General features: G+C 38.3%; 2 protein-coding genes across 2 annotated transcripts in view; one reads left to right on the plus strand and one right to left on the minus strand.

The window, feature by feature from the left end:
* Positions 1-690: 690 nt before the first annotated feature.
* Positions 691-1,395, plus strand: LOC139124023 (uncharacterized protein MCAP_0864-like). The gene has a single exon (XM_070690162.1). It carries the CDS (start codon positions 691-693, stop codon positions 1,393-1,395), a length of 705 nt encoding a protein of 234 aa, XP_070546263.1.
* A 5,601-nt stretch (positions 1,396-6,996) lies between these two features.
* The window catches only part of LOC139152095 (low-density lipoprotein receptor-related protein 4-like), a 40,374-nt gene continuing 19,716 nt past the window's right edge, over positions 6,997-27,654 (minus strand). Inside the window, exons 8-19 of the mRNA XM_070725202.1 lie at positions 26,923-27,076; positions 26,042-26,176; positions 24,695-24,809; positions 23,715-23,853; positions 22,845-22,949; positions 16,838-17,014; positions 16,152-16,403; positions 15,373-15,535; positions 13,693-13,820; positions 12,769-13,041; positions 10,534-10,747; positions 6,997-8,746 (exon numbers count right to left, since the gene is read on the minus strand). Coding sequence (XP_070581303.1) covers positions 8,479-8,746; positions 10,534-10,747; positions 12,769-13,041; positions 13,693-13,820; positions 15,373-15,535; positions 16,152-16,403; positions 16,838-17,014; positions 22,845-22,949; positions 23,715-23,853; positions 24,695-24,809; positions 26,042-26,176; positions 26,923-27,076 — 2,123 coding nt within the window. The 3' untranslated portion in view covers positions 6,997-8,478. The remainder of the gene's footprint in view (positions 8,747-10,533; positions 10,748-12,768; positions 13,042-13,692; positions 13,821-15,372; positions 15,536-16,151; positions 16,404-16,837; positions 17,015-22,844; positions 22,950-23,714; positions 23,854-24,694; positions 24,810-26,041; positions 26,177-26,922; positions 27,077-27,654) is intronic.

Below are 27,654 nucleotides of genomic sequence, written 5' to 3' on the forward strand. Positions count from 1 at the left end.
AGCAAGGCGAGATGTCAACAGCCGATTTATGACTGATGACAATGGCAAACTTCAATATCAAAACTCTGAAGACTCTTTCTGCTTAGAAGACCTTGACATGGAGGGGGAAGATATTAAGAAGACTTGGCTTGGTAATTTGGTAGACAAACATTTTGAAGGATTAATCAATGTGGAGTTGGGCAATACAATGAGGTCACCAGTACGTTTCAAATTCTGCACTGAAGGAAATGACACCAACAAAGCTACAAGTTTTAGTGATGCTTGGATTCATGCTTTATCAGCTACTAGACCAGAATCTATAAATAAGATGAAAGATCTTCAGCAATTCAAATTCACACTGGACGGATCTGAAGGGCAGGTCACTGTGAATGTATACAGTTCTACTGGAACTATCATGTTTCAAGGTCACCACGTAGACTGGCTATCAGCTAAGCTTGAAATGATACTGTTGGCGGTAAAAGAGAGACTGACTTTAACAGAGGGGATATCAGAGACATGTCTTAAAGAGATCAATGACACAACCACAGAACAACAAACCGAATCATCAACTCAGCCATCATCAGTGAACTCTGATAGTCCAATACCTGCCTTGTCATTACATCATTTGACCAACACCATTTCTGATCACACACACACAAACAAAGTAAATCAACAGGCAATTCAGTGTCACTACACAAGACAGTAGCAAATATGAAGAAAACAAAACAGCTGCAAAATTCTACACCGATGAAGTCCAACAAAGAAAACACGCCATCCAAGATTCCAAAACGGCAACAAGTAACGAAAACAAATACTCCATCATCAGTGAAATCACGATCCAACCACAATATAAATACTCAGGATCTGGCAACTACCTTATCAGGCATGTTCAAAACTGTTCAGCAAATTGACCATAAGTATTGTGAACTCATCAGAAATGGGCATAACATCACTGACATTGCAAATAAGTTAAGATCATTTGAATCAAATCTAAATCAGCAGAACACTCATATACAACAACTTCTGAAGATGACAGAAAAACATCACCAAATGTACACAGAGATAAAACAGACGCAATCATCACAGAAAGCAAGTGAGTGTGTCGACTGCAGAGATGACATCAAGCAACTGGATAAGAAAATTAATCACCTTAACAAGTCTATCCAAGGATTACAGGAAATGATGCAACAATCTCAAACCAAGGTGGATACCATCCTACAAAACCAGCAGCAACAACAGAGACATTTTCAGGACACCATTGAAGAGATGCAAAAAATGAACGACTCACTGCTCAAGGCTCAAAATGAAACAGAAGCCAGAATGAAAATGCTGATAAAGGAAAAAGAGGAGATAAGCCTCAACACAACAAAGGGAAATATCAGGAACTATCAACCAACCCTTTCGCACCACTCATGAATGCAGAGAGTGTTCATGGTAATCCATTTGCAAGGGAAGATGAATCATCTGAAGAACAACAGTGGAAAACACCCAGGGTAAAGTTTGTAAGAAAGACTCAGACACTCATTGTTGGTGACTCTATGCTGAAGGATATCAATCCTTCCAGGGTGTACAGAAATACTCATGTGAGAACTCTTAGAGGAAGTAATATTCCTCAAATCACAAGTTATATTCAATCTGTGTCAGCTTCCAACATAAATAATATTGTCATTCATGCTGGTACTAATGATATTGATAGTGGTATCCCTGTAGAGGAATGTGTAAACAAATATTCTGAGTTGGTTCAGGTAACATTAGATAAATTCCCAAAGTCAACAGTTTTTATCTCATCAGTCATTCCAAGACAAAACAATTCATTATTCCATGCTTTAAACACACAACTGCATAAAATGTGCCATATGCATAATAATTTAGTGTTTATCGATCACAACAATATCAATGCAGCAACACATTTGCATGACAATGTTCATTTAAATGACCAGGGTACAGCTCTGTTAGTAGGATATTAAGGATATGCTCGCTCCAAACCTTGGTGTGAACCGAAACCTTTTCAGGAGAAGACAGTATTTTCAACATCCTGTTAATCCGGTGGTACAGCAATACGGGGACGCAACACAAGGTTTTCATTGGTCTAGAAATCACCCCATTTTGCCAAAATATGTTGATACACCTCAAAGCCATAGGCAAATGATACCAATCAACAGATATGAGTAACTTTACATTTCAAAAAACAGCAATATACAAAGTTCACTGTCAATATCCTACTGGAACATACAGGGTTACCAAGAGAGAAAGTTTCAAGACAGTGACTTTATAAATAATATTACTCAACATGACATTATTGGTATTGGAGAAACTTGGCTCACAGAACAATTGAAACATACTTTTCACATTCCTGGGTACTATGACTATTCTGTTGTCCGAAAAAAGAAAAAACAGAGGGGTGGTCTTTCACTTTTGGTAAAAAATACTATAAAGAAGGGTGTAAAAATGGTTCATTCAGATGTTGAAGACATGGTGTGGTGCAAACTTTCAAAAGTTTTTTTCAGATTACAACAGGATATATTTATTTGCTTTGTTTACAACGCACCAGAAAATTCCAAACATAAGTCTGAATCATTTTTCGAACGTTTAGAACAGTTGATCACAAAATATAGCTGTTCTGGATCTGTCATGATTTTAGGGATTTTAACGCCAGAGTAGGATTACTGCCAGATTTTATTTCTCAAATCATATACCAGTTCCACCAGGATATTCTGTTGATACACATCTTAATCGCTGCAATATGGATAAGATCGAAATAAGTATGGTAGAAACCTCATAGATTTATGTAAAACCACAAATAGAAGAATTATGAATGGCAGACTACCTGGAGATATTTGTGGAAAATTTACATGTTACCACTGGAATGGAAACAGTGTAGTAGATTATGGTCTTGCAACAACAGACATCATCGATAACTTTGAGTATTTTAAAATACACAATTTCACAATTTTCTCAGATCACTGTCAAATTTCTACTCTTCTCAAACTAACAAATTTTAATCCAAGCAGTGTTAAAGATACTGTGAATTTGTTACAAATGCCCCAAAAATGGAAATGGGATAAGTTATGTGTTTTTAATTACACGGATAGATTAGCATCAGATGAGCTACAAAAAGATTTTGCAGAATTTTTGAATACTAATATTGGTAATAACAAATCTGACATTAACTCAGCCACTAAGCATTTTAATGACATCTTAGATAAAGCCTGCAGTGGAATTTTTAATAGACAAAAGCAGAGAAAGAAAAATTTAAAGAGAAAGAAATCAAAATGGTTTGACAAAAACTGTGATGCAGCAGAAAGGGACCTAATAGCAACAGCAAAACTATTAAACAAAGCTCCATATGACAGTCAGTTAAAAATTATCTATTACACAAAGAAAAAGAAGTTTAAAAAACTTGTTAAAAATAAGAAATTGCAATTCTGGCAAAACAACTTAGACAAACTAAACAGTCTACATGCCAACAATTCACATGATATGTGGAAATTGATCAAATACTTAAAAATAATGATAAAGATAATAATACTGGAGATTGTGTCTCAGCAGCAACATGGATGGAATTTTACAAAAATTCTTGCTCAATTGAAAATGACAGGTATAGTGATTTCCAACAGCAATTATTGATAGTTTAACATCTGAAGAAACTAAGAATCAGGCTAATCAGCAGCTGGATAAGTCAATAACAACTAATGAAGTGTTATCAGCAATTAGAAATTTAAAAAGTAAAAAAGCAGCAGGGATTGATGGGTTTTGTATAGAGTTGTTAAAACATGGTTCCCCCTTTCTCTGTAAACCCTTAGCTAAATTATTTAATGCAGTTCTAGATACATCCAACTTTCCAGACATCTGGAATACAAGCATTATGACACACTTATTTAAAAAAGGAGATAAATATGACCCGAAAAATTATAGGGGCATTTCTGTCGGAAGTTGTGTAGGAAAAGTTTTTTCTTACATTCTAAATGAAAGGCTAAATAGTTTTTTAGATGACAATCATATTATACATAATAATCAAGCTGGATTTCGCAAAAACCATCGCACAATAGATCACATATTTACCCTGAAGACAATAATACATAAATATATTAACAATAAGCAGAACATTTATGTTTGTTTTGTTGACTTTGCTAAGGCTTTCGACTCGGTATGGAGAGTTGGTCTTTTCCATAAACTTCTCAAAAATAACATTAATGGCAAATTATACAGACTTATAAAACACATGTACACCAACACAAAATACACATCAAAACAAATAATTTTATCTCGCCCAGCCTGAAAGTTGAAAAAGGAGTAAAACAGGGCTGTGTTCTAAGTCCTAGTCTGTTCAATTTATATGTCAATGACTTGAAAACAAATCTAGACAAAGTAAATACTCAACCACCAGTGTTGAATAATACCCCAGTTAACTCATTATTTTACGCTGATGACCTAGTCTTAATCTCTACTTCAAAAGAAGGTCTGCAAAGGGAGTTAAATACACTACACACATTTTGCTCCAATTGGAAACTTGATGTTAATTTACAGAAAACCCAAGCAATTAATTTTAGTAAATCTCCTTTGGTAGATAAACACTTATTTAACTATGGTAGTACATGCATCAAATCTGTTAAGAGCTATACATACTTAGGACTGACAATTAAATCAAACGGTAGTTTTAGTGACACATTACAATTTGGCTGATAAAGCAGCAAAATCTTTGTATAGTTTAAAAAGGATTTTATTGCACAACAAAAGATAAAATTTTCCCTACATCTATTCAATGTTTTCATTAAACCTGTTTTACTGTATGGCTCAGAGATTTGGGGACAAGATTTCATGGATTACAAGAAGTGGGATAAATCAGCAATTGAAAAAACTCACCTCAAATTTTGTAAGAACATTTTACAGTGTAATAGACAAGCTTGTAATGCCGCTGTGAGGGGTGAACTAGGACAATTTCCACTTCTACTTGAGATCAAACTTAATATTGTTAAACACTGGCTTCATATCGTACAACTGCCACATTGTAATCTTGCTAAAGAAGCTTTTCTGGAGCAAATGGTAAACAACACTAACAATAGATCCTGGTTTAACTGTTTAAGTGCTTTAATTAAAGACAATGGAATGGACTTTCTCCTTGATAAAGCTCCATCACTTAAACACCACAAAGTTATAACTGGTTTAATGAAAACAAATTTAACAAACAATTATGAAGTCTTTTGGAAAAAGTTGATCACTGATGAAAATAGTAAACTAAGAATGTATGCCAAAATAAAACGTAATTTTAGATTAGAACCCTACTTAACACAGTTGCAAGGTGAGAAAAGAAATTGCTCACCAAACTTCGCATTAGCAATCATGATCTAGCAATTGAAAAAGGGAGACACACTGTTCCAAAAACCCAATTACTGAAAGATACTGCAATCAGTGTAACACCAACAGTATTGAAGATGAAACACACTTTTTATTAGTCTGTCAGAAATACAAAGTCCAAAGAAAGTACTTTTTCAGTAAAATCAATTTCCCAAACGACGATACTGAAAATCAGCTTATTTCTCTACTAACAAAACAAGAGTTATCTTTTAATGAACAACTTGCTGATTATATTTTTACTTTATATAAACAAAGAAATACCTAGTTATATTTATTATTAGCTACTATTATTATACTGTAATACTTTATCTTTATTGAAGAAAATTTTAACTTATTTTTGTATCACACTTTTATTGCCACAAATGTGATGTAAATCCTATATTTACAAGCAAGCAATAAAAATATTATTAATAATAATATAGTTTGAACGTGGACCTAAAGGTTTGCCATCTTTTAACAATCTTGCGTCAATCCCAACCTTGGACCTGAATCTGAATGTGAACCTAATATCATATTCATATCGCCCGAATCATTTTTCCAGAACAATAAAATAGTGACAGTAAAATTGAGCATAATATACTCTCGGTATTATTGTTTTGAACTAATGGAAAAATAAATATACAAATAAACGAACAAGCGTTTCTTATTGTATCTATACGCTGTAATTTACGGGAAAAATTATTGCATTGAAATTACGCCTTCCAAATGAAGCCGAGCGCTCATATATAGTTCAAGGACAGCACGGGCATCACAGAATCTCATGGCGTTGGCTTTTATTTGGTGACATGAAACTTTGTGTGATGTTTCGGTCCCGTAATATGCTTTGCTAAAGGGGCTAGCCCCTCCTCAGGCGCAAACTCCACAAAACGACTGAGTCATACTCCTAAAATTTCTCTGCTTGCTGATGAGAAAAACTAGCAAGCCCGCCCGTTTCCCGCCTGCTGAAAATGCAGGACAAAAATTCCCGCCTGCGAAGAAATCGTTTACGAACTATATGTTGCGGAAACGACTACTATTAATATCCATTGAATTCATTATTGTATTTTTTTCAGAAAAAAAACGAAATGACATATCTTGCTACTAGTATATAAAATGTCTTGTACAGTACCCAAGTAGAATACATGTCAAGGTTCGGTTATCTTAAGTGCGGTTTAAATTCCCGATGCTATCAATTGAGGTTCGACATTGAAAGCGGATCTTATTGGAATTTCTCGTTACATTTAGACATCGGGAAAGTGTGATATAGCATGTCGTCTATGGTTACAGGGTGTTCTTAATACAAGTTTAAGATTCACTTCCAAAAGAAGGCTTCTTCGAATCGTCTGGCAATTCCGAACTTTCCTAAAGGTCACCAACGAGACAATGTATAAATACTGGTATCTCACAGAGCAGACATTTTACTAAAACCGTACGTATTTGAATGTGCCGGGACGTAAGTGCAGGTTGCTGAGATTTCACTCAAAAGACAAATTCGTTTATCTCTCTATCTGTCTGTCAGCCTGTTAGTCTGTCTGTCTGTCAACTAAATAACAAACCCCCCCCCTCTCTCTCTCTCTCTCTCTCTCTCTCTCTCTTCTCTCTCTTCTCTCTCTCTCTCTCTCTCTCTGTCCTCTTGGTAATGAATTTGTATATCAATTACAAACGCTATATAAAGTGCACTAATTGAGTTGAAATTTAGTTCTTTAATTTAGCCATTGCAGACAGAAGTCCATAGACTTTACTGACAACTCTGAATGGTGTATCTTGATTCTTATACATCCCCTAAAACGAAACTAACTTATAAAATTGCGAAATCGACTTAAAGACACATTCTGCTTGCAAATGTGATATAAGGAAATTTAAACAACTCGTGCCATAGTGCTAATCCCCTCTCACAATAGAGAGATATCTCTTTACATGCGCTGTTTTTTGTTTCTATATAACGATGGATTCCAATCTAACCGACAGAGTGTCACGACAACATCTTGGACACTCTCGTTTCTTAGAAAATCTGTTCTGCATTGTACTCACGATTTCAAAAGGATTGGCATTAAGTAAAAAAACACGGCCATGCCTTCAAGCAAGGGTATAAACGTTCGTATGCTCTAGAAGATAATTAATAATTATTTTTGATTGTCCATGTTTAAATGAAAGTGAGCTATATAAAATGTTGAAACTGTAAATAGTTAATACCAAAATATAAATCAAAAATGTTATTTGCGAGAAATGAGAGCAATGAATTATCTTTGGCTCTGTAAACTGTTTACAGGTACGACCATGTTTGGTGAACTGTATCACACAAAAGCACGCTTGGATATCACAAATTGGGTTATAATTGATTTTTAAAGGCACCTTAAAACCCGGCTTGCGTTGTAATCTGCAATATTAATATGGATATCATTTCCATACAGAATCTAGTATAGCAGGCTTTGTAGCTACTGTATAAAAGCATACCTATGAATGAAGGTATGGGATTCTCGTATCGTGATATCAAAAGTTACGAGACTTTTATTTCGTTAAAGGTAGGACGTGTCCCAAAATTTAAATACTTAAACTTATGCTCAAACTTTCAACAATGAAACTTTCGGCCACTCAGTGACCAAATAAAAACCAGGGGTCATCGTGCAAAGTTTTGTACCAGAGAAAAAAATCATCCCACATTTACCAATATTTGAAATTCACAATGGCCTCCATCCCCGTGTTAACTGTATGGAGAAATATTTCATTTTCCGAACAAAGAAGGTGAAATATCTTTTTAATCCAAGAGCTTTGAAACGAACTCCCACATGTGCTGGATCGAAAAAAATTGTAAAAATTTGAGTCTTTTCCAGAGACATGTTCTACCTTAGTGTGTTTATTTTAGTCTTGTCAACAGCGTCTAATGGCTGCCACTTATAGAATAGCTGATAAGTCGATCGAGAGATTTTGTTCAGTCATCGGCGGGATCACGAACGTCCATGTATGTGTTTCGCAGATTGTCTTGGGGCAAGGTTGTCATATAGTCACCCCGGGGCCCATTGTCATGTAGGGACATGTACAACTGTGGCGGCGACGACAAAACAACCACTGGGGGTGGCGGAGCGGGAGGGGCATCCAGAGACATGTACGGAGGTAGTGACACATCCCCGACCATCTGGGGTGGCTGAGCGGGAGGGGCTTCTAGTGTCATGTACGGCGGTGGTGATGGTGACATGGCCCCGACCACCACAGGTGCTGGAGGGGCTGACGGTGTGCCGTTGTTATTCTGTTCGCTTGGTGGACGCCTTGCACCGTGTATCTAGCATCGTTCCGCTGTACGTTAAGGTCAACGGTCTGCGGGTCTGGGAAATATTTCGGGTTTACCACGCCATTACCAAGTTCATATTGGTCGTTCAAGTCGCAGTATATGGGTTCAGTAGGGGACGGTCCACTCTCAGGTGTTTCAGTATTTCGCCTGTAATATAGTAGACAACAAAGATATGTATGTTATATATATATATATATATATATATATATATATATATATATATATATATATATATATATATATATATATATATATATATATATATATATATATATATATATATATGCAACTCAAGTTTCACACATTTCCACAGATATCGCAGAGACTAACTCAATGATGACTAGGACTGCTCAATCAATCTTTGTCAATCAAAATAAGTGAAAATAAGTAACGCTGGTAGAGTAGGTCTCAAAGCGTCACAACCAAACCAATATCATACTTCTCAAAGACCTACTGATAGAGAAAATAGCAGCGACACTTAACCATTATATTGGTTAGCCCTATTATTTTCATAGTTGAGCTATCTGATGATTGTAGACATTCATGAAACTTACGAATAATTTAATATTATCATTACTTTTTACTTGAATTTACATAAAACCTAAACTGTTTGGCACGTACATACATACATGAGAGAGAGAGAGAGAGAGAGAGAGAGAGAGAGAGAGAGAGAGAGAGAGAGAGAGAGAGAGAGAGAGAGAGAGAGAGAGAACGTGTGTGTGCAAACAAGATGATAAAAATTTGATTGTATGATGTAAACGCACAGTCCCAAACAATCTTTCGGATGTCACAGAGATCAATCAGGTGTTAGGTCAACCATTCTCTTATCAAATCAAGAACAAATATCAGGCAAATTTTGGTAACTGAGAAACAAAGTCCACAGCATTTCCCCACATTAAAAATTCAAGGAAAAGGTTCGGATTTTCGAAATATTGAAGATGAATTTTTTTCACTCGAAGGGCTTTTAAATAAGTTATAAGGGGTATATCAGAACAGAATTGTAAACATTATCTGTCCACGAGGCGTATTATATTTTTAATTATTATTACGATTGGAACTAATTTGGGAGAATCGGATCTTTCAATTTTCAAATTTATCAAAAGTGTTAGGTGCATTATAGCTGAAATATTACAAATTACTCATAAAAACAAGTATATTGCAAAAAAGAAAAGCAGATGAGCTTACATTTGAATATTAAACCAACATAACTACACTATCCAATAAATTAGTTCCAATCGTGCTCAATTTAATAAGTTTTCATTGGCTTGTGTTTGTGAAAATCAAAAATTTTATTTTGCCCATAGAGTATAACACAGAGTTGGCAGCCATTTTTAATTTGAAGTGTTTGTAAACAGTAAGTTACAGAATTTGCTCTCTAATCCTTGATTTTCATTCCGGATTTCGAAATGGAATGGTTTGAACGGTTTCCTTGAGAAAGGTTTGGACAAAAGTGTTGGTTTTCAATTTCGAGGTGAAAACAACCTTAAAGGACTAGTAATGCTAACTTTTGATAATTTTTGCTTTGAATGTGAACCATAATTCATTATTCTATTCCACAAGGCATGTTGATATACACAGTGTTCAGCTTGTCAATTCAGCCCATACGTGTGTAAACTGCATTGTTATTGTTGAAAAGCGACTTCTGGTCCGGACAAGAGTTCAAATGTAAACAATAACAATGCATTTTACACAAACAGACGCTATGTTGACAAGCTAAATAGTGTGTGTTTCAACATTCTTTGGGGAGGAGAATGAAAAGTTACAATTGATATACAAAACAAAAATAATGAAAACATCAAACGTAAGCATTACTGGCCCTATAAAAGTGATGAGAAATACAAAGAACAACAGCCATTGGAATTGCCAATTCTCATCGGAGTTGAAACGCCTCTAAGTAACAATATTCAAAGCATACAAACAAAAAGTGCAAGTACCTAAAGCAGCATACTGCAATCAGTACCAGAATTACGATGATGATCAGCGCCGCCCCGCCGCCAGCACCTCCTATGAGGGCGATATTTGACGATCCCTGTGGCGCAGCAGGTGCACCATTGTCCGCGACTGACGGCGTTGTTGTGCCGATATCCACTGGCGTGCTAAATGTTACGTCGGTTTTGGCGGATAAAGTTGCCGTTGTAGATGGTTGGGCTGCAATGAAACGATAGAAAGGACAATTAACTGTTGATTACGCAAGTTCAGTACAAGTAAGCTTTAATAAGCAGGCGGTTGTAACAAACCCTGAGTAAGGAGAATAAAGCATTTAGGACACTTATAACAGGGCGTTCTACATCATGGTAAGTTTGATGACGTACCGCTCAGTCAATGTGTGATTTACTGTGACACTCAGATCAAAGAACAATGGATTGCCGGAGTTAATTATTGAATGCGTCTTGGCATAACATCAATTTACTCGTCTTCTGCTCTTGTGAACTCATTCTGAAACCTGTAGTGTAGAAAGTGAACTTTTCACAGTGTCTTGCATTTTCTGAAAAGTTGGAAATTTATCGTCCGAGTCTCCTGTGCTGGGTTCAGCCAAAGTTTTGAATATGAATAGGGGTAAATTTTGTGTCATTCGTTTCTCAAATCAAATGTTTGCATGGTTACTTTAGATATTGTTTTCATTGTATAAAACAGTAAAAAGGTTATGAGGTTTGTTACTGTCTATTCTGCGGTGTCTATTACCTTCAGCTTAGACAAACTAGTTTTTTTTTGTTCCCTTTCCAATATAAGGTAACAAATATGATGCGGACGCATCCCTCTCAAAAACTGAGGAAGCTGTCATTTATTGAATCATTTTCATACAGTCATTGGTTGTTTGGAAATGATCCAATAAGGAAATGATTCAATGAGTTATTTTTATCTAAAGGCTACCGAGATGTCACTATCAATGTCTAAGAATGCAAATTGTTTCTTAAAGGGACAAAGTCGGCCATTTTGCATGAATTTTGTTTGATGCGAGATACTACTTATATTGTTTGACATGTTGAAAGATACTGAATGAATGGGTGACCATGCATATATTCGACCCCAGTTTTAGACACGATACATGAAACCATCAAGAAATGAATTAATGGTCATGACCACTAATTCATTTCCACGATGGTTTCGTTTATCATGTCTAAAACAAGGGTCGAATATATGTATAGTCACCAATTCATTCAGTATATTTCAAAATGTCAAACAAAATAAGCAGCATCTCGCATCAAACAAAATTCATGAAAAATGGCTGACTTTGCCCCTTTAAGACTCGATTCTCCCTCATTTTTAAGTGACGGCGACGACCCAGACGTTTTTAAATTGTGTCGAAATCTGTCGATAACGAGCTCAAAATCATCCACTTACATTAATCATTGTCCGATTTCTTCAAATTTAATCAGCCTAGTATAGCAAAAGAATGACATTGCCTCCCGCGCTATTTATAATAAAATTTCCGCCACTCTCTTCCCAACCGGTGCGAAAAAATGACCGCCTGTTAGCGACAGTCAAGAGAGAGCTTGCGAATAGCCTTTTTCATTTAAGAACAGTTGTATTAGGTGGCATTGTATATGCGAATATTCAATTGTCTGTTGAGAAATGTTATGCAGTGACAGCTACTTCATAATGCCTTGACAAAGAAGTCAGATTGCCACCCTGTCATCATTCCTAATATCCTGTGTTTATACAATTCTTTCTGACGTGTTCATTTCTCACCGATCAAAGTCAAACACTCTTTTATTCTGTCCCACCAAATCTGGCTATATACACTCACCTGTAATCTAAATATGACTATATATGGTCAAAGGGGCGTTCCTTGGCATTCGAAATGCCCATGTAGGGGCGCTGTTTTTTAAATAAAAAGCGACCACCCGATTAAAATTTGTGATAAGTTAGATTTACTCTTTCCATGGTTACTGTGTGGCAAAATTGGAACAGGTGACAGTGTACCTTTAATCTCTTTACTTCAGGGCATGTGTATGTATATGCTTGCTTCATGGCATATGTATATACTCGGAGCGCATCGCTCACAACTAGAACTGGTCGACTCTTATCCACCCACTGATACATTATCTTATTGTAGCAGTAGCAGTTCATCGTGGCTGAAGACATAGAGCCGCCTTCTCTGTCCCCATCACCTGGAATCAAAAGTTCCTGCTTCACAAACATACCAACACATTCTCTGAACACCGTACCTGTTGTTTCTGCCGCAGTAAACACATGAATATCGTTCGGTCTTCCGAAGATAGCATGGCCAACGCTGACGACATTGCGTCCTGTGGCCTTGTCAGCTCGTTGCAGTCGATCGCTGTTCCAATCGGTCCAGTATATGAAGTCATCAGTCAAGGTTAAGCCGAATGGATGGGAAGTGCTGTCGGCCAAGTCGATCAGAGTGACACGTACACGTGTCTGTAAGTCAATGTACTCGATGACGTCAATGGATGCATCACACCAAAAGAGTCTCTGATCTAGTAATAAAACAAAAATAAAGTATGAAAAGGGTAAAATCAAAAGCATATCCATAGACCAGTATATTTACCCAACATAAGTGTATATATATATATATATATATATATATATATATATATATATATATATATATATATATATATATATATATATATATATATATATATATATATATATAAATACATACATACATACATACATACATACATACATACATACATACATACATACATACATACATACATATATAAATACATACATACATACATACATACATACATACATACATACAAGTTGTGGGTACCTTTCCTTTTGCCATTGTTATCATAATTCATTTCTGTACCGTAGATAACCTTGTACAGTCGAAGACACACAGCATACACCAAGTGCATCAAAGTACGGCCAAATAAAATATTTATTGCATGTTTCCGGTAACCCGACCATTTGAAACCCTCCGACCCTAAAACTTTTTGTACGTCGTATGATTCTGACGAAATTTCATTTGCTATAACTTTTAATGGTCGCACCTCATTGAAGACGAAGACAAATCGAACGCTCCCGACCTGCATGTACAGTATCTACTCTATCCCCCTGAAGACACAGTAACAGAAACACACCTTCTTTTATCGAAATATAATGTAGGACAATACCTTGCTTGTCGAGAGCTAGACCGTTTGGCCAGCCAAGTCCTGAATCCACCAATACTCTTCGCCCCTCGCCGTCTAACTTGGACTGTTCAATCTTCGGTGACGTCCCCCAGTCACTCCAAAAAAGCCGACTATGTGTAAACGTGAAAATTATTCAAGCTGTGAAACTTTAAAGAAGTCGTTGATATTTCGTCTGTTTGTTAAGGTAGTATGCGCCTCGAAAGTGAAAGGCTTGAACTTTTGCTTAAACATTCTTCATTGAAATTTTCAACCGTTCTCTTACCAAATCAAGAATAAAAACCAGGGGTCACCTGGCCAAGTTTGATACTAGAAAAACAAATTACCCGACATTACCGATATTGGAAATCCAAAATTACCGCCATACCACTTTTTCGAAAAACTAAGACAGTCAATGTTTTCTTACACCGAGTTTTAAATGAGCCCCTATATGTGGTTGATGAAAATAAGAGAATTGTTAACGTTCGAGAATTAGAATACCATTCCCCGAGGCATATTATGACTAAAATGTATAACAGTGTTTCTTATTCTACACTTAATATCATGTTGGAATGCCAACGTAAAAGTTAATTATTATATCTTTTACATTAACACGGAGCAATTTGCTGTTGACGATTGAATTTTAGTCTTGAATAGAATTATTTGTTGACAGAAACATCGAATATTGTACAAAGTACGTCGCGTTGGCAAGGGTAATACATTGCTTTGAATTTCAACATGCGTTGGCGAAAACTTTAAACACGTCAGGCCCGTTTATAGAACAGTATCATGGTGAAAATGTTATCCCAAGTTTCAGCTTTAATCACTTGAACATAATGAGGGAATGAAATAGAGATAGTTGGCTATCGATAAGTATAGTCTGCCCAATACATTCGAAATAACACGATTGGAACTGATTTGGGAGTATAAGATCTTTTAACTGTTCGAATTCATGAAAAGTTGTAGGTGCCCTGTAGCCATGAGTTGCAATATTACAAATTACCCATAAAAACAAGTAGAGATGAAATTTGCTGATTATGCAGAATCACTACAAAATCCTATTCTCCAAAATCAGTTCTAATCGTGCTATATTCAAATCAGTCCGAACCCCTTGAACGTTTCGTTTAAGCCAAAAATATTTTACACATGGCTTCACTTTGGTTGGACACACAGTCACACATTTTGTATCTTTTTTCGAACAAAAATTTCCCGCTATTTCAAGAGTTTACGCTAGATTGTCCGACATTAATAAAGTACTTGCAAGGTAAGCAATTTTGCTTTTGATGAAGTCATTATCCACAGTGACACCGACTAAACCACATCTGATGATAAAATATAGCTTTTTTGTGAAAAGTGTTCATTTCTGAAAATCCTAACTTTATGAATAAACTTTAATGAAGTGTGGTGCCGGGCTCCGAAAATCATCGCAGGGTGTCGGTTTTTACGTGTTTATTTGTATGTTTTCTTGCTTTTACTAAATATAAACCAAACAATGATTCAAAATCGTAAAATTAGGAAGGTTCTTTACCGAAAACACGTTTATTAAACTTGAAGATGGCTATTGGGCGCTGAAAGAAATCGTAAACCAGTTAGTAACGTGTGATGCTTTCGTTCTTGAAACTTATTGTAATGTTATTCAATTTGACCAAAAAGTTGTACTTCATCCAAAGTAAACGTTTTACCTACCTGTTTTCACTTTCAACCAAAATTGCTCTTGGTTTCTCGAGATCGCTTGATAAAAGCACTAGTCGATCACTCCCATCTAAGTTTGATGTCTCGATGCGATCAAAATCAGCGTCCGTCCAGTACAGTCGCCTACCAACCACATCAATTGCAAGACCGTCCGGTGCTAGTGGAAGGAATAGAGATTTGGAAACTATAAGCTTTGACCTCGAGTGACATCAATGAGGGTTACTGCAATGTAATTATATCACCAGTTCTCCCATTGCAACACAAACTTTTGGTTCAGTTTCATTGCCCCTCCCCCCCTTGCCCCCGTCCGATCTCTCTACGACATGTCAGGTCACGCGCACTACTGACAATTACAATTGTCCAGTGAAGCATAATATCTTCAGTTTTTAGTTCATATAATGCTCAGTGTGAACGTTTGATAAATTTACGGGCACGACTGGAGGTTACTGGTTCGGCAGCGAGCAATTTTACAACTCAAGAAAAGCCTGGGGTCAAGTTGTTAAGAAGCTTTTGGTATGCCCCTAAGATATCGCGACTGTTTTCATAATGAGAATTTTGCGCAGTCTACTGCACTTACGCCAATTCAGGTTGGTTCTTAAGGGTCAATGACGGTATCTATCTTCAGGATATAATCTATGTGTCTTTTCTAATGTCTGTTTCTACACCATGCATAGAACCTCGTTGACGACTAAGTGCGGTAATTGCCCTGACACGCTCCATAAAGGACCTATACGTTGTGAATCCAATGTATATAAGATGCACGGCTCTGTTACCTTCTACTTGGGTATCAGCGATAACTTCTTGATGGCTTCCGTCCAACGATGCTCGGTTAATGGTGTTTTTCTCCACGTCAGTCCAATAGACCTTGCCTTCGACGTAATCATAATCCAGGGCGATAGGACTTACCACGTCACTCAGAGGCAGAGGGACGTATGCCAACGTTGGGGAGAGAAGATTGATCAGGAATATTTTGCCTGTATTCCTTTGTGTGTCACCAACGAGAAGAAAGTGATCCAGAGTGATGTCTAGAAGAAATACATTGGTCGAATATTAACATTCTAAAGTCACCGTTTTGCTTGAAACTAGAAAAAACGGACACCCATGATATATCTAAAGTAATTTTGTTCCTATATTACTGTTAACATTTTCATATGCACGGTCCACAGTATTATTGTAGGTGTCATATTTTGTCTCATTTCACATGATACACATCTATAAGTAGGACATGTTTAATTTAGTTTAGATTTATACATATGTACTTGTAGAGAGAGAGAGAGAGAGAGAGAGAGAGAGAGAGAGAGAGAGAGAGAGAGAGATTGACAACATATATTGTCTAATTTAGTATTTCATCTCGTTTGTCTTTCCATACAACTGTTTATTAAAATATATTCTTATAACTTAGCATTACCTTAAGATAAGTGCCATTCTAATATTTCGATATTACACTTAAGGCTCGTACCTAATTTACATAATGTACTTGTATCCATATTCCATTCTCCGTTGTCTTGACAACTTGGAGTGTCCACCGTGGTCGCAACGAAATAGTCGTCACACTTGAATCGGCAGGAATTACCAGGAGTGTTCACGCAACTGGCAGTCATCGAGCCAGAGAAAAATTCCAAGGGACAGCGAATAACTGGCAAGCAGAAACACATTTCATGAATATGAAGGAATGGCTATAAACAATATTCAAAACAGCAGGAACATTTACAAGCTGTGATGACGTTAAACCAAGCTGTTCGCTAATGGTACTTACCTCAGCATAGTAAAGGGGCGTGGAATATCCGCTTATATCACGCAATCGTGCTCATGAATATTTGGTCAACTTTGATCGAAAACTTTTGCCAAACGATGGTGTGTGCCAAAGCAAAATTATGTTCTATGAATCATTCTATTGTAATATTGGTACATGCGTAGTTATCATGTACATTATATTATCCCAGTCCCCAAGTCTTCTTTGATTTTACAACTTGTGGTCTCGCCACTTTTGGCAAGTCATTGCAGTGCATGGTGTAAGCCGAAGTTGTCAGAGCGCACCATGTGCTTCTGTCTGGAGTGCCATGTAAGAAATCCATCTTTAAAACCACTCCCTTGCGAAAGCAAGACTAAAACTTAGGGACCACCATTCAAACTTTAAAGGATCAAGAGTTCGTATATCTGTGCCCATGACGTATTCTACCTTAAGGTAGTATGCACCTCGAAAGTGAAAGACTTAAACTTTTGCTCTAACTTTCCTCAAGGAATCTTTCAATCATTCTCTTACCAAAGCAAGAATAAAAATCAGGGTCACGGTGCAAATTTTGGTACTAGAGAAACAAATTACCCAAGATTAGAAATCAAAATGGCCGCCATCCCAGTGTTAACTCTATGGAGAAAAATAAAAATTTTCGAATTTCGAAAAACTAAGCCGGTGAAAGTTTTCTTTCACCAAGAGCTTTAAAATGAACACCTACATGTGGTATATAAATCACTGAGACAATCATGGACATTAAGACGGAACGCGCCTCGGGTCATGTTTTCGTACTACTCTTAAATTTTTACAATGCTCGTCTGACCTGGTCTGTAGACTTTGGAGTAAAAGAAGTTTTCACGTCTTGTTTTTGTGGAAAAACAAATTCAGTTTTCTCCACAGAGTTAACGCATGGTGCCACAGCGTCCATTTTACATTTCAGTTATCTGTAAATGTTTTGTATGTGTCTAAACTTGGAGACCCAGGGAAGGATTTTTCTCCCGCGTGAAGAGATTGCATAATCTACAACAATGATGCTATTTATTTCTCATTACTCATTACCAACCATAGGGCCTATACCTATCATTCACTATTGACACCTGAATCATGGATATTGCACAATTTTTTTATGAAGCAACTTCTGGTGCACGTATTTTTCTTTATATTTAATCACCGGCCATGTTTGCAAGTCGCAGCCTTGTGTATCATATCGGGTGATCATTACCATAAGAATATAATGCCATTTTGCCATAAGGCGTTTGTCGTCTCCGCAAAATATATAAATATTTATGATATATGAATATTATTAATGAGCTTCCTCTCTGATTTGCAATACCCCCCTTGAAAGAATCACTGAGCAGAGTCCACAAGAATCCGTGACATTATTCGGCCAACCATTTTCTCACCCTGGAATCAGAGAATGAAAGTCGAAACTTTATATGGGCATATTTCATGATTTCGTCGGTTCAATTGACCATTTACATTAAAATTGGACCAAATTTCAATCTTGAATTTGCTCTGTTAGCATTCTATTTCTGAATTAAGAATGACGCGTTCAACGCGGTATATTTTGCGGCCAACCGTATTTGTAATCAATAATGCAAATGGGAATTACGAATTGGGTGAAATACTAAATTTGGTGTTGGTTTTCCTGAATACGAGTAGCGACCTCAATGACGAAACTTCTAGTTATGCAACATGTTAACAGCAAATCGAAATTAGAAATTAGAAATCGGCTTCACGTGATTTCCACATTTTCAATATCACTTTGTAGGTCCTTGACCAGATTTAAGTAACGTTAACATAAGTGACACAAAGTAATGTCACCGGACACGATCAGGACATAACTGTAACAACTTTTTGGAAGACTCGCACTAGATGTGACAATTTTATGAACCTTCCATGCGCAATTTTACCGTAATTCTTAGCTGTGAATCGCAGCCGTGCTAGTGGTGTCCCCTATCGAACCCGCTCGGGTCAAGGGTCACCAGCACCGCTGCAAGCAAACCCATAGGCTTTTTCGGTAGTTTACTACGACACCGATCGGTGTCGCAGATTTAGCTAAATTGTATTCCGTGTCTGTGGCATTGTTCTACGGGGATTTTGAAATCTCCCCCGCGGCAGTTGAGGGCGTGCTGATAGAAGCTTAAGAAGTCTCGAACTGCTCCTGAGTGGTGAAACCAAATAATGACAGAACAGATGTAAACTTATATGTCGAGTATCGGGAATTAGGCAACAAATGTGCTCGGTAAATGTTTGGCAATACCGACCACTAAAATTGGCTAGGAGTAGAAAGTCGGGCGGTGGGAATTGTTGACAGGTGTATACGATAAAGAACTGACACTTTTCCGTACACAAGTGCATGAATAAGAATGTCAGCGGCGGGACCAAGGTAACTGATTGTCCGGTAAAAGACTGACAATCTTCGGTACCACATGTAGGGTGTTTGTATGTCAGATGACGGCCATTAGACGACTGATGTGCTAATTAAAGGGCGACAAACTTCCAGTACTGAACGTGCGATGATTGGAATTGTATTCAATTGGCTGCCGGGGACAGGTATGCCGGAAAAGAGGTTGAAAATTTCCCGTACAAAAAATGCGTAGATAGGAATCGCTGTCGACCGGCAGCAGACTAAAGGTGTGCCCGGGAAAGGGTCGACATTTTCCGTACCAAAGAATGCGGAATGGAATGGCCTTCAGCGAGCAGTTAGCGAAAGTTTTACCCGAAAAAGGATTGACAATCTGTCGTACCTAAGGTCCGTGAAATTGGATTACTCTGAGCGGGCAGCTTGCGATAAGTGCCGGATAAACAGCTGACAATCTTCTGTACCCAAAGTGCGGGGTTTCAAAGGTCATAAACGGGCAGGAGCCGACAAATATGTCGCTGCAGTACCACCAACCTCCCGTCAGAAAAGTAAATAAAGACAAAAATGTACAAATTATATTGTGTATCTGCATATGCCGCAGATGGGAATATCTTAACTGCCAAACATCAATTTAGATTGATTTTCTTTTTTAAACGAAATTTACCTTTCAATGAGTCAGCAAAAATTAAATGGCAGAAATGCCTATTGATGTATTGGAGAAGCACTTTTCTACATGGATTTTAATATCTTCCCTGAGGCAGTTGACGGCTGTGCAGATAGAAGCTACAGAAAGTCTCGTACTGCTCGTGAGTGGTCAAACCAAGTCTTGGCAGAACAGATGTATGTTGTAGAGTATCTTGAATTAGGCGACGAATGTGCTCGATAAAGGTTTGGCAATCGCCGCGACTACTAAAATTGCCGAGGACTAGAAAGTCGGACGGCTGGAATTGGCGACAGGTGTACCCGATAAAGAGCTGACAATTTTCCGGACATAAAGAGCGTGAATAAGGATGTCAGGCAGCGGGAGCAGGGTAAAGAAGTGTCCGGTAAAGACAGACAATTTTCGGTATGAAAAGTACGGGTATTTGAATGTTGGATGGCGGCGATTTGACGACAGGTGTGCTAATTAAAGGGGCGATAAATTTTCCGTACTTAGAGTGCGACGATTGAAATTGCATGCAAGGGGCTGCCGGGGACAGCTATGCCGGGAAAGAGGTTGAAAATTTCCGTACAAAAAGGGCGTAGATTTGAATCACCGTCAACAGGCAGCAGACCACGGGTGTGCCCGGAAAAGGGTTGACATTTTCCGTACCAAAGAACGTGGATTGGAATGGCCGCGTCATTGGGCAGTTAGCGAAAGCTTTACACCGAAAGGATTGACAATCTGCCGTACCTATTAAAGGTCCGTGAAATTGAATGACTCTGAGTGGGCAGATTGCGATAAGTGCCCTATGAACAGCTGACTATCTTCCGTTACCAAAGTGCGGGAGTTTCAATAGTCATATACTAGCAGAAGCCGACAGGTATGCCACTGCGGTACTACCAACTTCCCGTCAGAAAAGTAAATAAAGACAAAAATGTACAAATTTCATTGTGTATCTACATATGCCGCAGATGGGAATATCTTAACCTACCAAACATCGATTTAGATAGATTTTCTTTTTTCAAAGAAATTTACCTTTCAATGAGTCAGCAAAAATTAAATGGCAGAAATGCCTATTGAGGTATGGGAGTGGCACTTTTCAACGTGAATTTAATATCTTCCATGAGGCAGTTGAAGGCCGTAATGATAGAAGCTTAAGAAAGTCTCGTACTGAGTGATCAAACCAAGTCTTGGCAGAACGGATGTATGTTGTAGAGTATCGGGAATTAGGCGACAAATGTGCTCGATAAAGGTTTGGCAATAGCGACCACTAAAATCGCCGAGGACTAGTAAGTCGGACGGCGGGAATTGGCGACAAGTGTATCCGATAAAGAGCTGACAATTTTCCGGACATAAAGAGCGTGAATAAGGATGTCAGGCGGCGGGAGCAGGGTAAAAGAGGTGTCCGGTAAAAGACTGACAATCTTCGGTACCAAAAGCACGGGTATATGTTGGGTGGCGGCGATTGGACGACAGCTGTGCTAATAAAGGGGTGAAGAATTTCCCGTACTTAAAGTGCGACGATTGTAATTGCATTCAATGGGCTGTCGATGATAGGTGCTTAAAGAGGTTGAAAATTTCCCGAGCTTAGCTAAATCAGCGACACTGATCGCTGTCGTACTAAACTACAAAGACAGCCTTGGGTTGGCTCGCAGCGGTACTGTGGCGGTGACCCTTGACCCGAGCGCGTTCGATGGACGCCACTAGCACGGCTGCAATTCACAGCTAAGAATTACGGTAAAATTGCGCGTGTAAGGTTCATAAAATTGTCACATCTAGTGCCGATCTTCCAAAAAATTGTTACAGTTATGTCCTGATCGTGTCCGGTGGCATTACTTTGTGTCACTTATGTTAACGTTTACTAAATCGGGTCAAGGACCTATGAAGTGATATTGAAAATGGGTCAGTAGAAATCACGTGGAGCCAATTTCTAATTTCTAATTTCGATTTGCTGTTAACATGTTGCATAACTAGAAGTTTCGTCATTGAGGTCGCTACTCGTATTCAGGAAAACCAACACCAAATTTAGTATTTCACCCAATTCGTAATTCCCATTTGCATTATTGATTACAAATAAGGTTGGCCGCAAAAGATACCGCGCTGAACGTGTCATTCTTAATTCAGAGAGTGAATGCTAACAGAGCAAATTCAAGATCGAAATTTGGTCCAATTTTAATGTAAATGGTCAGTGAACCGATGAAATCATGAAATCTACCCATATTTCGACTTTCATTCTCCGATTTCAGGGTGAAAAAAATGGTTGGCCGAATAATGTCACGGATTCACAGGGTTGAGTTTCCTGTCGGTTCTGCACGGAAAGTTACTGAACGCCTGTGGATCGCACTTGACACAGCCGTTTACGGCATGTTCAATATAGCATATGTGTATATAAAGGGCCTATACACTATATGGTACATGCTTGTGCGATCAAGGAGTGCGATCCATAGGCGTTCAGTGACTTGTCCATATATTGCAGAGCCGAAAGGAGAGATAAACCTCATGCTGTTGAATCCGTTTAGTGATACCGGTATTTCAAGAATTGCCGAACGGAAGGGAAACTCAACACAGATTTTATTAAAAATATTCAAATTTCATAAATATTTTTAGACTTTTCAGTTGACGATAAATGCCTTCTTGTTTATTTAGCATTGGGATTTTATCGCAAGACCAGATACTGCCACTCCGGATGTAAACTGTATACGACAGAGCATCCACATCGAACTTACCGACTGAACAAGACTGACTGGCCGACTGACTACAAACACACTCCGCTCCGAAGGCACTAGGCGCGCATATTTCATCACAACCTCCATTCAGAATGTCACATGGTCCTACAACGAAAGGAAATGTGTATGTTAGAACAAACTGTTAAAGAAATAGCTGTCTCTGGTCAGAACCAAGTCGCTTCGAGTGTGGAAGTCACGTGGTTTATAATGGCCTTTTGTTATTTATTGCCGGCCAAGAGGAAAAGCGCCCGCCCAACCCCAACCCCCAAGCTGCCATCCTGAGGATAAGTTCATCCTTCCAGAAGGACACTATAAAACTGATGACAAGATCAAAGTTGGTTGTTGACTGCACAAGTTTCACTAAACAGGACGGCAAAAATGATGATTGGTGGACACAGACAACGTTTTGCATCAATCTTTGTTGACTTAGGGAGGCCTGGGGTTAGGGCTAGCACATGTCTAGAGGGCGCCTAGCAAAACAATGAATTATAACGATCAGATTCAGTCAACCAATTGGATAACAGCTTTTGAGATGCTGCACATTTACCCACTGATCATGCTTGAGTCTACTATTAGACCCGGTACCGGTGCCCGCTGACTTGTCAAGTAGATGAATAGATAAACAAATAAATAAGAAAATAAACAAAATAATCTTAAAATGATCCGAATAGGTAAGAATCCCATCCGTGTTTCATATCTTGTATTCCAGTTTATTCTCGACGTTCATTGTTCAAGATTACACATTCCTATACGGCAATCAGCCAACCAATTAAACCGAGGTATACAGGGCCTCATGCTATACAAACACATGTATGTAAATGACTTTTTTCATTAAAACTGACGTCTTGTAATAATGCGGCGAAATATTACCTGGAGTCAGAACTTGTTTAGACTTGTCAAATGCTACGATAGTGTCAGGGGAAGATCCCGTTCGAAATACTTGAATACGTTTGTCTTGAACGTGACTATAGTCAACAATGTTGTCTTGCTCCGTCCAGAAAAGGTGGTCCTTGATTTAAAAAATGGCATTATTTTAATTGATTTGCTATTAATATTAACGTTGTTATCAGTGCTGTTTGGTTATGAAACGGTGCTTGTTTGAAATCAGTGAATGATATACCTTAATAAAGATCAGTGCTTTAGCAAATGCAAAAGAATGTTTGTAAAAGTGACGATTTTGTTTATTCTGCACAACTTATAAGCTAAATACTCTAAACAATATGAGAGAGAGGGGGAGGAATGGGGAGAGAGGGGAGGAATGGGGAGAGAGGAGGAGGAATGGGGAGAGAGGAGGAGGAACGGGGAGAGAGCGGGGGAATTGGGGAGAGAGGGGAGGAATGGGGAGAGAGGGGGAGGAATGGGGAGAGAGGGGGAGGAATGGGGAGAGAGGGGGAGGAATGGGGAGAGAGGGGGAGGAATGGGGAGAGAGGGGGAGGAATGGGGAGAGAGGGGAGGAATGGGGAGAGAGGGGGAGGAATGGGGAGAGAGGGGAGGAATGGGGAGAGAGGGGGAGGAATGGGGAGAGAGGGGGAGGAATGGGGAGAGAGGGGGAGAATGGGGAGAGAGGGGGAGGAATGGGGGAGAGGGGAGGAATGGGGAGAGAGGGGGAGGAATGGGGAGAGAGGGGAGGAATGGGGAGAGAGGGGAGGAATGGGGAGAGAGGAGGAGGAATGGGGAGAGAGGGAGTAGAAAGAGGACAGGGTGATCCGAGATACCAATAGAAAAAAACTATAACTAGCCACACACAAACTAGACTTTGTTAGGCAAGACAATTCCTGAAAGCACAACATAGTAGTTTTCTGGACATTACTACTGGATAAAATGCTATCGGAATAAAGCAAATGTCAAACCTGGAAGATTGTGATGCTGAAAACGTCGTATTGAATGGTTGTAAGAATTTCTCGCTGGTCTCCATCTGTATTGATAGACTCGATTCTCTGCATTCCTAAGTCAACCCAGTACAATCTGTAAAATACGCAATAAGGTTATATGTATAGGATAAAGCCCGAGTACGAGGGCTCTTCTGGTATATAAAGTCCAACCCAACAATAAAATGTCGAGGCCGCAGGCCGAGACATTTTATCGTAGGGTTGGACTTTATATACCAGAAGAGCCCGAGTTCGAGGGTTTTATCCGACTTAAAAACTATCGCCCCTAACTGATATATTTTCGTTTTCAATGTGTTTACGTCAACCGTCCCCTTTGTCAATGCAACATGTGTAGGATATGAATTAAAACTTTTATTTGTGAAATAGCCTTCCAATGTAATGGAACATCCTATAAATGCCCTAGGCCACATTATATAAATGCCCTAGGGCACAGCAGATTTTGTGTTGCAGCTGGTTTCCGCTGTGTTACCAAATTTGAATATTAAAACGTACCAGATGTCTACAGAATATGACATGTTCACTTTTGATTGGACAGTACTTTACTACAGCGCTTTCATTCGTTTCTGGAATTTGGTGACCAAGGCTTTATGAGTAAATAAAACACCCTGAATTGAGCACTCTGATTGGTCAATCAACAGTAGATAGTTTTAAATATATATATATATATATATATATATATATATATATATATATATATATATATATATATATATATATATATTGACTTTTAAACTTCTTCTACAATATATAGCAATTTGGTCTATCACGTGGGGAAAAGTTTATTTTGAAGCTCAAGAAGTAATTAAAGTTTCCCCAGGCGTGTTTCTGTGAAAATCAATTGTTTCCATAGAGTTAACAATGGGTGGTGGCCATTTTGAATTTCATATATCTGTAAATTTGAAGTTATTTGTTTCAGCAGTACAAACACTTGCACGGTGACCCCGATTTTTATTTGTGATTTTGAAATACCGTTGTTTAAAGTTTAGTTTAAGAAAAATTGAGCAAAAGGTTAAGTCTTTCGATTTAGAGGTGCTTACTACCTCACATCGAATTTTACAATATAAACGGCGAGTGAGTAGTACACCAAAGTCTGACGCTACAGTGTCCCAAGATTCGCGAGGCCATGTACAGATTTCCTCAATTTGTGCATCGACCATTATTTTTCAATATGCGTTCTTCAGCCTTCTTTATCTACATTGATAACACTCAATCATATTTTGATCTTACTTCATATATCGTGGTTAGCTCGCAGATAATCGTCAGTTATATGCCGACAATCTGCATAGTCTGTTGATCAGCCATACCCACCTGTTGTTGTTGAAATCGATAGTGAGGGCAGTCGGCGTGGTAAGATCCGTAGAGACGAAGTAACTTCTATGATATCCGGAGAGGGCAGATTTTTCAATGCGAGGAGGCGACCCACTGTCAGCCCAAAACAATAACCTATTCAGTGTTGAACGTGGAGAAATGTTAGAGCGAGAGTACAGACCACAACACAACTATGTTTAAGTACGTTATGAATGCATATCAATCGACTTCAACATACTCACTATCTTCCGAATGATTACCATTTCTTGAATATCGTCTTTGAAGACGAAGGAGAGAGAAGCAGACAGACAGACAGACAGACAGACAGACAGACAGACAGACAGACAGACAGACAGACAGACAGACAGGTGACGATATGACACGTTCCCCAAGGCTACTGCAGTGATGGAATCGTGAAATATGCAAATGAGAAAAATTTGGCAACTCTGTCTCTTACTGCAATAGTTGGAGCTGGAATAATACAGTGCATTGCGTACAACTTGAACCAATCATCCCCGAATTCATTTCGGATGCTTCATCAGATGTAATGGATCAGTTGCCGTTTGTTTGTCAAATTAATTTGATCATCATCATCGATATCATCATCATCATCATCATCATCATTATCATCATTATCATCATCATCATCATCATCATCATCATATCGTCATCATCATCATCACCATTATCGTCATCATCATCATTATCATCATCATTATTATCATCATCATCATCATCATCATTCGTCGTCGTCGTCGTCGTCGTCGTCGTCGTCGCCGCCATCATTGTCGTTGTCATCACTACCGTCATAAAATCTTTAATAACCACCATGAATTGTTGCAAAATTTGTCAGACGACGCAAGCTACGCCCTCATACGTACTTTTCATCGGGATGAACAGCTATCCCTTGCAGATGGTCAACGTTGTCTGACACCAGCCTGGTTTTGTAGCTACCGTCGAGCTTCGATATGTATATAGCCTTGCTTTCCACCTCAGTCCAATACATGTTACTGGCTAACCAATCAATGCTAATGCCTTGAGGGACGAAATAGTCATGGGATATATGTATCAATGTATTTCACTACTCGACAAACTTACGCTTTGAGAAATATGACATCATTAGTTGGCAAGAGACTATATAGAATAAAATACAAAGTCGGACAATTGTGATCAAGATATTACGATATCGACTCTAAATGAGTGAAAGCGCCATCTTGAAATTTGTGGATTAAAATGGCGAACCAATGAACACTGTCCAAATCTTAGCGATCAAAACAAATGGGGTTTTCAATAGGGTCCTACCATAATTTTGTGGAGATACTTGAGTCTAAGGGTTAGGGGTGAGCCATTTGATTTATGGGGGTGGAAGAAATGGATATAGCAGCAATTTTTTCTGTCAGTGCGACAGCAATTTTTGTTTTCTTTTGTCAGTTATGCATCGCATTCTTTTCTCCGAATGCAGGAACAATGCAAATTTGTTGGAACATCTTTTTCTAAAGCCATTACAGGATCAAATTATTTTTTCTTCCTCACCTGCGTGCAATATCCCCCCTAAAAAAACCCTCCATTAGTCCCATAAATCAAGTAGCTCCCCCCTCATGCTGAATTTGATA

Source organism: Ptychodera flava, chromosome 2 (assembly GCF_041260155.1).
Source record: "Ptychodera flava strain L36383 chromosome 2, AS_Pfla_20210202, whole genome shotgun sequence".
Lineage (NCBI taxonomy): Eukaryota > Metazoa > Hemichordata > Enteropneusta > Ptychoderidae > Ptychodera > Ptychodera flava.